General features: G+C 44.5%; 2 protein-coding genes across 2 annotated transcripts; one reads left to right on the top strand and one right to left on the bottom strand.

Moving 5' to 3' along the window:
* Positions 1-2,227: 2,227 nt before the first annotated feature.
* LOC309401051 (histone H3.2) lies at positions 2,228-3,125 on the top strand. Its single transcript, XM_081969990.1, has one exon. It carries the CDS (start codon positions 2,652-2,654, stop codon positions 3,060-3,062), a length of 411 nt encoding a protein of 136 aa, XP_081826116.1. The 5' UTR covers positions 2,228-2,651; the 3' UTR covers positions 3,063-3,125.
* A 700-nt stretch (positions 3,126-3,825) lies between these two features.
* On the bottom strand, positions 3,826-4,617 carry LOC309401050 (histone H1.2-like). The gene has a single exon (XM_081969989.1). The coding sequence runs from the start codon at positions 4,514-4,516 to the stop codon at positions 3,875-3,877; it is 642 nt and encodes a 213-aa protein (XP_081826115.1). The 5' UTR covers positions 4,517-4,617; the 3' UTR covers positions 3,826-3,874.
* Positions 4,618-10,309: the final 5,692 nt, after the last annotated feature.

Below are 10,309 nucleotides of genomic sequence, written 5' to 3'. Positions count from 1 at the left end.
TTTTAAATTCTAAGAACAAATAACTAGAGTTGTGTAAGAAACAAGACATAAGGACTATGATGTCAAATAAATTATGGGATATTTTGAAAAAATATCTAACATAAGTGGAAATTATTATGGAATAAAAGTTTCAGCCCTAACACAGTGGCTCTAATTTGGAAGATGTTTCAATACTGTACTGTCTCTTAAAGCTGAACAGGATTTCTTTGCTTTTTGTTAATTTATGTGGATTGAAGAATTTGTAGTTTGCCTTCATTGGGTGACTGATGAAAAAGGGAGGTGAGAGAAATAGTCCTGGTCTTTAAAAATACATGTTGGGTGGACTAAGATCACAAATGGATTCCAGTTCTGTTCCAGAACCAAGTAAGGAATCATTCTCTTCCTTTGAGAATTGCAGTATAGGCCTGAATTTTTGTTATGGCTTTTACTATCCTGTTTTGATGAGTTTGGGAGAATATTAAAGCTTGCTGGTGTAGGACTCATGCTTCACTCCAGGACTAGATTCACCTTGTCTGGCAGGACAAGGTGCCAGACACAGAAGTTCTCTCCAGAGCAGGCCTGCCATCAGTTCACACCCTGCTGATGAAAGCACAGACATGCTGGGCAGACCATGTTGCAAGGATTCCAGACCACCACATCCCCAAACAGCTCCTCTGTGCATATTCACCACCTTGTGTTACAGATAGTCCTTAACTGACTACAATTGAGCCCAAACTTTCTGTTGCTAAGCAACACAGTTGTCAAGTGAGTTGTGCCCCATTTTAAGACCTTTCTTGCCATGGTTGCTAAGTGAATCATTGCAGCTGTTAAGTGATCTCACGAGGAGACTGCAAAGCCAGAGCTGCAATTGCTGCAACAATGGTGCCCACACATCTGCCCAACATGTGGCAGAATATTTCATGGCCATGTAGGCCTTCCCAGCCACTTGTGGATACATTGTGGACAGCCCACAACCTGTTAGATGTCAAGATCCTCTTCGAACATGATGGACAAACATCATCAGATTCACCTCTAATAAAAGTACATCCCAGATAGGACTCTACCCTCCCTGCCCCCGCCCCGGCTTCATGGCCATACAGTATTCCATTTTTTATCTGGTTGCTTTGAACTGTTTTTGTAGCAAAGATTTAATAGTTAATTCTTTTGGTGAATTGTTTAAACTCTCACTACAATATTCTCTTGCTTTCTAAAGAGCCATTCTGGTAATATTTAAATCTACTATATAAATTGCTAATCTTTCTTCCACATAGCAGAAAAGGCAAAAGTCTGTTCCCCAATCTCCATCACCAAATCTACCAAAATTGGAAGTGAAATTGAAATCTAACATATCTGGAAGGAACTAGAGAAATTGTCCATGTGCTTATACATTAAATATTCTGTCTTTATCTTTGTCTTTATTTCCAATTTGGGGCAAAATTAGCCATGGAGTTATTCAGGAGGCATATTTTGCTGACATTTGCTGAGTATGAAGAAAGGAATATTACTAAATAGTCTCCCAGTTTGTGATTAGGAAATCACACACGTGATTTGGAGACACTGTTGCAATTAATAAATATCTAGTATGACCCATTTCCCATATTTTTGAATGCAATCCATAAGGAGGAAATAAATGTTACATTCTAAGAAAATGACAGCCTTAGCAGAAAGGAATCTGAACAAACCTTTGTATAATATACTGAGTTACTATGCTTAAGATTTCACAATAGAAAGCAGAGAATATATAATAATAGGGTTGGAAAGGACCTTGGATCTCTTTTTAGTCCAACTCCCTGCTTTGAGCAAGAAACCTTTCCAGACAAATGGCTGTCCAATCTCTTCTTTAAAAGCTTTAGGTGTTGGAGCATCCACAATTTCTGAAAGCAAGCCATTCCTCTGATTAATTGTTCTCACTGCAGGAAATTTCTCCTGCAGTGAGAAATTTCTTCTATCTAGGCTTTGATAATTTCCCATCTGTTTTGGATACAGTATTCTAAATATGGTCTTACCAAAGCATTGCTAATACTCAGTTCCTTCTTACTCATAAATTATTAGGTGGAATAAATTCTAATGGCTGCATTTTCATTTTTTGTAAAATCCTGGAAAGATTAAAGATTTATTATTTCCAATATATATTGCATGCATGGACGGAGAAATCATTTACTGTATAGTACTGTATTCAATTTTATATTGATTGTTTCCTCATTGCTTATTTGTACCCTATTACTATCATTAAGTGATAGTAACCTTATGATTCTTGACAAATGTATCTTGTCTTTTTGTGTACACTGGGAGCATCTGCACCAAAGACAAATTCCTTGGGTGTCCAATCACACTTGGCCAATAAAGAATTCTATTCTATTCTATTCTATTCTATTCTATTCTATTCTATTCTATTCTATTCTATAAACGTAGGCGATGGGGAGACAGCATACCTCGAGTCAATTAAAATAGCAGAATCGCGATTGGCTGCGGTAGAAGGAAAAAAGACCAATCAGGGTTATGCAGTTATTGTCCAATCAAGTCAAAGCCCGGGAAATTCAAACAGAATTAATGACTTCATTGCCACTCTCAGCCAATAGGAAGACGGGATGCTGCCTATAAATACCCACCAGTTCAGCCGCCAAATTCATTCACCTGAACTTTTCAGAGAGTGAAGTTGCCTTGTTTGGAAGATGGCCAGAACCAAGCAGACGGCTCGGAAGTCCACCGGTGGTAAGGCACCAAGGAAGCAGCTTGCTACTAAAGCAGCTCGGAAAAGCGCACCCGCCACCGGAGGCGTGAAAAAACCTCACCGCTACCGTCCTGGTACTGTGGCTCTCCGAGAGATCCGGCGCTACCAAAAGTCCACCGAGCTGTTGATCCGCAAGCTCCCTTTCCAGCGTTTGGTACGTGAGATTGCCCAGGACTTCAAGACCGACTTGCGTTTCCAGAGTTCGGCTGTGATGGCCCTTCAGGAAGCCAGCGAGGCTTACTTGGTGGGGCTGTTTGAAGATACTAATCTCTGCGCCATCCACGCTAAGCGAGTCACCATCATGCCCAAAGACATCCAGTTGGCTCGCCGTATCCGCGGCGAGAGAGCTTAAAAAAAAATCCTCCACTTCACTCTGAGACCTTCGTTATACCCCAAAGGCTCTTTTAAGAGCCACCTACGTTTTCACTATAAAAGAGCCTGGTCGTTATACTGCTCCCACTGTTCCTGCTTCCACTGTTCCTTACTACCTAATATGAGTTATGCTCCTGGCATCCATTTGTAGGTGGCAAAATCCCTGCAGCTTCCCTGTTTTATTAGTCTTGTTGGGAGCACCGCGTAGAGAGAATTGGCCGGTAAACAAACCATTCATTACCCCTATGGAGAGGGAGGGGGCACTTTCTTGTCCCAGTTACCTACTCGCGGCCGCTCTCTTCAAGCTGCTGGATTGGCTGCAGCGGGAGACGGGAAATTGCACCCACCCGCGGGTTGAATGTGGACGAGTCTGCCCAACTCCCCATGTTCGGCGGTTTGCCTCTTTCTTAGGGGCTGAAAACTTAAACGATGTCATAGGAGCCCTGCCCGTCTCTAACCTCGTCTTATTAAATTCACTATACCCTTCTAGCTCCAGTCCCCTCGGCGAGCTAACGGGACAAAGACTGAAAAGGGAAGTATACAAAAATACTATATAGATAAACAGGGGAGGTAAACGGTAACTGAGTTTGGAAGGGACCTTGGAGATCATCTAGTCCTCTGCTCAGAGAACTATACTAGGGATTCGAACCGCCGACCTGTCTGATCGACAACGTCAGAGGTTCATCGTGTCATTTTTTTCATTTCAGTGCCTCAATTGCGGCCAGCTCTTTTCAAGGAAAAAGTGGGTGGCTCTTAAAAGAGCCTTTGGGATCGGAAGTCACGGAAGCCGCTTCACTTCTTCTTGGCAGCCGCCTTCTTGGGCTTGGCTACCTTCGCCTTGGGGGTCTTGGGTTTAGCCGCTTTAGACTTGGTTTTGGCGGGGCTTTTAACGGCCCTTTTGGGCTTGGCGGGCTTGGCCTTCTTGGGGCTCTTGGCCGCCTTCTTGGCTCCCGCGGCCGATTTCTTGACGGCCTTCTTGGGGCTCTTCTTGGGTACGGGTTTCTTGGGCTTCTTGGCGGCGCTGGCCGGCTTCTTAGCGGCGGGCTTCTTGGTCTTGACGACGGGCTTCTTCTTGAGCACCTTGTCTTTGCTTTCGTGCTGCTGCTGCTTCTTGTTGAGCTTGAAGGATCCCGAGGCGCCCGTGCCCTTGGTCTGGACCAGCGTGCCTTTGCCCACCAGGCTCTTGAGGCCCAGCTTGATGCGGCTGTTGTTCTTCTCGACGTCGTAGCCGGCCGCCGCCAGGGCCTTCTTGAGCGCCGCCAGGGACACGCCGTTGCGCTCCTTGGAGGCGGCCACCGCCTTGGTGAGCAGCTCGGTGACGCTGGGCCCGGCCGCCTTGCGCGGCTTGGCGGCGGCGGGCTTCTTGGCTTTCTTGGCCGGCGCCTTGGCTGCGGGGGCAGCGGCGGCGGGGGCTTCGGGCGCCGTCTCGGACATGGTCTCCTTCTCTGGGCTTCCTTGCCTTTCCTTGGCTGTCAGGCAGGCGCTCTCGGGGCGGCAGTGGCGGGTGGCTGTCTGTCTGTCTGGCACAGGGTCTCTGGAAGCCGAAAAGTAAAGTCTGAAGTGAAGCAAAGGAGCTGCCTGCTATTTATAGGGGCGGAGCTGCGCCCTGATTGGTGCGTTCGCGGGCGCCGCTCTCTGCCAGCCAGACGCGGCTGCGGCCGCTGCAACTTTGTGCTTCTTGGGTACCACAAAAGCGCCCCCAAATTCACGCCTGGGGCTCGGGGTGCGGCCGGTCCCGGTGGAAACGGGACAGGGGGAGCCGGCCTTTCGGTCGGTGGCGGCGCCCGGCGGGGCAGAGGCGGCGGGCGGGAGAAACCCGGGCAGAAGCGGAGCGCCTTTCAGCTTGGCGCGTCTTCGATTTGGAAATGTTTGGCGTTTTCGTGTAAATTAAAACCTTCTCTTCGGAGTGCGGGGCTGGGCAAGGGCGCCAGGCCGCTCTTGGGGGACTCCGGGGCGGCCCGGGGAAAAAAGGCTCTGTCCCCGAACGGGCGTTTTGCCACAAAAGCCCCTTGAATTAACCCAAGTAACACATTCATTCATTAACTCTGGAGTCGGAGGGACGGTTCTTTCCTAGCAAAACTCCTCCAATTTGGGACTTTTACTTTTATTCTTTCAAGAAAAACGCCTCGTTGCTTTCTTTCTTTGACAGTGTTGGTCACCCTTCATGTCCGGTTCCTCAGGCCGGCCGCGGAATTCGAGTTGTCTGTCAGGCACCATGAGCATTGCAAGGGTGGTATTTCTAACAAGGAGTGGCTCGTGGCAGCTTCCAAAGATTTAAGCTTTCCAAATATCGCCTTTCCTACAGTTCTCATTCTCCCTACTGTCGTTTAGCTTTAAAAATCTTAACTTTGAACCCAACATTTGGTGGAATAAATAATGGCACGAAGGATATATTGCGGATGGACCCTGGATAAACGTATTTGGATTCCTATGAAATTCCAATGGCATAAAATGGTGAAAATTATAATAGTGCTTAATAAACACCCCATCTATATGTTTCATTGAAAGTATTTGACTATCACTTTTCAGAAATGATAATATAGTAGCCAATATCCGATCTCTAAAGCTAGAAACTAATAATAATAGTAGAAATACAGTTGCACTTGGAGTGATGGTACTTCTCTGTAACTCTTCCAACTTACACAGGACTTTTATTTTTTCAAGAAGTTATATCTAGCAATCAAGCACAACTGCTAGATTTCTGACCACTGATAGTACTTTAAAAACTATTTATCTGTTTTTTGTCAACATAAAGATACAAGTCACTTCGATTTGGTTTAACTCTGACAAATAGGAAGTGTTTCACTAATGTGTATTTTAATCCTATCTTTTAAAATCCCTCATTTGTATAGTGGTTCTGATTTCATTTTATATTTCTCCTGGAAAATGAAACTTAATGGCTTATATTTCATACATTCATGATTGTCTTTGGAAGTTGCAAGTAAATGAAAATTTTGTCTGCCAGAGTCTTTGGAATGAATATCCATCACCTCCCATAATTACATTAAGAACATAAGCAGTGGCCTGTTGGGTCCGATCCCTGGCCCATCCAGTCCTGCAATGGCCACCTAATACAGATAGTCTTTGAGCTGCAACAGTTCATTTAGTGATCATTCAAAGTTACATCACTGAAAAAAATGACCATTTTTTCAGGCAGAGGTGAGTTGCTGCCCGTTCAGCCCCGATTGGCTGAGCTGATGGTAGCAGTGGCGGGAGGCTCCGCCCACCCACCCAGACGCTTCTGCGCATGCAGAGAAGTGTCGCGAGCATGTGCAGGAGCACAGCCAAAACGGTTGCAATGTCCTTAGGTCATGGGATCACCTTTGTGACCTTCTGATGAACAATTGTAGTCATTCACTTATCAACTGTGGCAAGAAAGTTCATAAAATGGGGCAAAACTCACTTAACAAATGTCTCATTTAGCAATAGAAATTTTAGGTTCGTTTTCAGTTTCTCTTTGTGACATCCACAAATATACTGTTTCTTTATAACTCCCTCCCCCCCCCCCCCCCCGTTCTGAGAGCAACTCAGAATGAAAGGATCAAAAGGACTTTACTATCATTGCTGAAATACATGCAACACCTATGGAGTGACTTCATAGCTTAACTTTCAGACGTGTTTATTTGTATGGTTGACAGGAGGGGAAACAGTTGAGGGTGTCAGGAGGGGCTGATTTATCTTCTCCTTACCCAGTATGGAACCCAGATGCAGAAGAGAGATTTGTTCGTTGGCTTTTTAGGAGTTTCCTTCTTGGTGCAAAATATATATGTTGCCTACAAGCTTAACTTGAACTCCCATCAGTATTGGCCAGTATTGTCAAAGACAATGAATTACTGCATTCATTGGTTGCCACGATGTAGAAAAGATGTGGAGACTCTAGAAAGAGTGCAGAGAAGAGCAACAAAGATTATTAGGGGACTGGAGACTAAAACATATGAAGAACGGTTGCAGGAACTGGGTATGTTTAGCTTAAGAGAAAGAAGGACTAGGGGAGACATGATAGCAGTGTTCCAATATCTCAGGGGTTGCCACAAAGGAAAGGGAGTCAAACTGTTCTCCAAGGCACTCGAGGGTAGAACAAGAAGCAATGGGTGGAAACTAATCAAGGAGAGAAGCAATTTAGAACTGAGGAGAAATTTCCTGACAGAACAGTTAATCAGTGGAACAGCTTGCCTCCAGAAGTTGTGAATGCCCCAACACTGGAAGTCTTTAAGAAGATGTTGGATAGCTATTTGTCTGAAACGGTATAGGGTTTCCTGCCTAGGCAGGGAGTTGGACTAGAAGACCTCCAAGGTCCCTTCCAACTCTACTATTGTATTGTATTGAATTGAATTGTATTGAATTGTGGGAATTGTAGTTCAATCCATTTAGATGGCCCTAAGGCGCTTATCTGACAGATTATATTTAGAGAAGAGTAGGATTTAGTACAGCTGAGTATAGTTGAGTACAGTATTGTATTGTATTAAAAAATAATTTAATTTATTATTAGTGCTAAGAGCCTGAGGGGTGACAACACTGAGAACAAGGAATTGCATCATTTTAGGTTCTAGAACTACATTCTGCTACATTCATATGTGCTCTTTAATGAAAGCCAGAAACATTTTCTGGCAGCAGATAAAAGCCCACCTAGGAAAGGGTCTCCTGTCTCTCTGTTTTACTTACTTCTAAAGTAATGAAAAATTAGTATAGTTTAACTTTTTTTTACTCCTTAGTTTCTTAACTTTGTAAAATGTGCTTCTTCTTCTTTGCCGTCTTATTCTACTCATATAAGGTATATAAATTCTCAAGAAGTCAAGAAAAGCAGAGTACAAGCTGAGGTCATCCCCAGAAACTTACATATTTGGATAGGGAACCACCCAGAAATTTTCAGTGTATTACGCTTAGCAAAGTAATGCTAATGTGGGCATTCATTTGGTGACCATTCAAAGTTACAATGGATCTCCCAAAAGTACTTGCTACCTAGTTCCAAAGTTCTAATAGCCACCATTTCTCCATTCCAGGGGTGAAATGCTCTGAAGTCTGCTACCGGTTTGCTTCGCCTGTGCATGCGCCGTTTGCCCGAACCGGTAGTAAAAAAATGCTACCGATTCGGGTGAACCGGTAGCTCTGATGATCAGCTGTGTGACAATCAGCTGTGCCACACACAGCTGATTGTCACACAGCTGATCGTCGGAGCTATCGGTTCTCCCGAATCGGTAGCATTTTTTAATTATCGGTTCGGGCGAATCGTTCCAAATTCGTAACATTTCACCCCTGCTCCAGGGGTGCTTGACAACCAACACACATTTAAGGCTGTTGGCACGGTCCTGCCATGTATGACTGTGGCAGTCGTTTTATAACTGTGGCATTCACTGAATGACTGCTGGGTTCTTAATGACTGCAGGGTTTGCTTACAACCATGGTATTTGCTTAACAACCACCATGAAAAAGGTCATAAATTTTGCTCAGTCATGCAGGTTCACTTTATGAACTTCACCACTTACAACTATAAAGATCAGGCTCTATCACAGTCATAAGTTGAGGACTACCTGCATTAGTTGAGGACTACCACATTAGTTAATGAATGTTTCCTATGTTTTGTATTATTATCTTGTTACTTATCTTGAAGATTGAATAGAGTAAAAGACATAAATCAAGAAGGAAGCATTCATGCTATGTAACCAAAGTACAGGTAGTCCTCAATTTACAAGAGTTTGCTAAGCAACTGTTCAAAGTTACAATAACACTGAAAAAGGTGACTTTTTCCCAGTTACAACCTTTCTAGCATCCTTATGATCATGGTCAAAATTCAAATGCTTGGTAATTGGTTCATATTTATGACCTTTGCTGGGTCCTAGAGTCATGAGGTCCCTTTTTAAGTTCTTCTGACAAGCAAAGTCAGCGGGGAAGCCAGATTCACTTAACAACCGGGTTACTAACTTATCAAATGCAGCAATTCACTTAACAACTGAGTCAATAAAGGTCACAAAATGGGGCAAAATTCACTTAACAAATGTCTCACTTAACCACAGAATTCTTGGGCTCAAGTCAAGGACTACCTGTAGCTGGAAAAAATTGCATTTCAGCCTCAATTTATCAGGAACTAGTCAATTTCCCACTCATTGCCAAGACTCAGAATAGGGAATACAAAGGAGAAAAATATAAAGAAGTAAGGCAAATGATGTAGACTTGCTAGGTGTTTTGTGGATTAGGGCAGCAGTCACCAACTGCTGATCCGTGAGAAAATTTTGGTGAAGGCTGGAGGGAAGTTCCGCTGGTGGCAAAGAGCCGGAGGGTCTCGTTCCAGTGAGTCTGCATCATGGCCTGGAACTGGCTGACCATCTCTGCCCATTGAGTCCCCGGTAACAGTACCTGGCCTTGCACTCCTGCAGGTCTTCCCTCTGCTCGTAATCCTCAGTGAGGTGCCTCTACTGAGCCTCCTTCTCAGTCAGATCCAATTTGAACTGAGCCAGCTGTTGTGCCAACTCTTTCTCATGGTGGCTGCTTAGCTCCAACAACTGCTTCCTGTTGAGGCCCTAAGGAGCCCGGGCAGGCAGGCCAGGAGTGGTGAGTAGAGACTGGCAAGATGCCCCTCAACATGAGCGACATCGAGTTGGCCACACCCACCCCATCACATGACCACCTTGCCACGCCCACCCAGCCGGTCATTAGGCAGATCCTATTAGTGGTCCATGGGATTTAAAATTATGAATTTAGTGGTCCTTGAGGTCCGAAAGGTTGGTGACCCCTGGGTTAGGGGGAAGTGAGAAATGAGAGTAGTGGTGGGGGTGTGTGGAATTATTCTCCAATACCCATTTCAGTTACACACCTGCTGGCATTCGTTGCGCCTGCTTTTAGTTGGTGTTTCCAATATTCTGCCACACTTAAGAATGGCTAAGAAGATAAAAATAACTACCACAATACAGGGAGTTCTCGACTTACAACCATTCATTTAGTGACCATTCAAAGTTACAATGGTACTGAAAAAAGGGACATGACCATTTTTCACACTTAACGACTATCACAGCATTCCCAAGAGCAGATGAACAAAGTTTAGATGCTTGGCAACTGGCATGTAGTTATTACAGTTCTGAGGCCATGTGATCACCTCCTTCAACCTTCTGACAAGCAAAGTCAATGGAGAAGCCAGATTCACTTAATAACCATATTACTGCCTGAAGAACTGCAATGATTCACTTAACAACAGTGACAAGAAAGATCGCAAAATGGAGGGGAGGAGCCGAAGTC

Source organism: Natrix helvetica (genome assembly GCF_964273705.1).
Source record: "Natrix helvetica genome assembly, chromosome: Z".
Classification (NCBI taxonomy): Eukaryota; Metazoa; Chordata; class Lepidosauria; order Squamata; family Natricidae; genus Natrix; species Natrix helvetica.
This window is presented reverse-complemented; position numbering and strand designations above follow the sequence as displayed.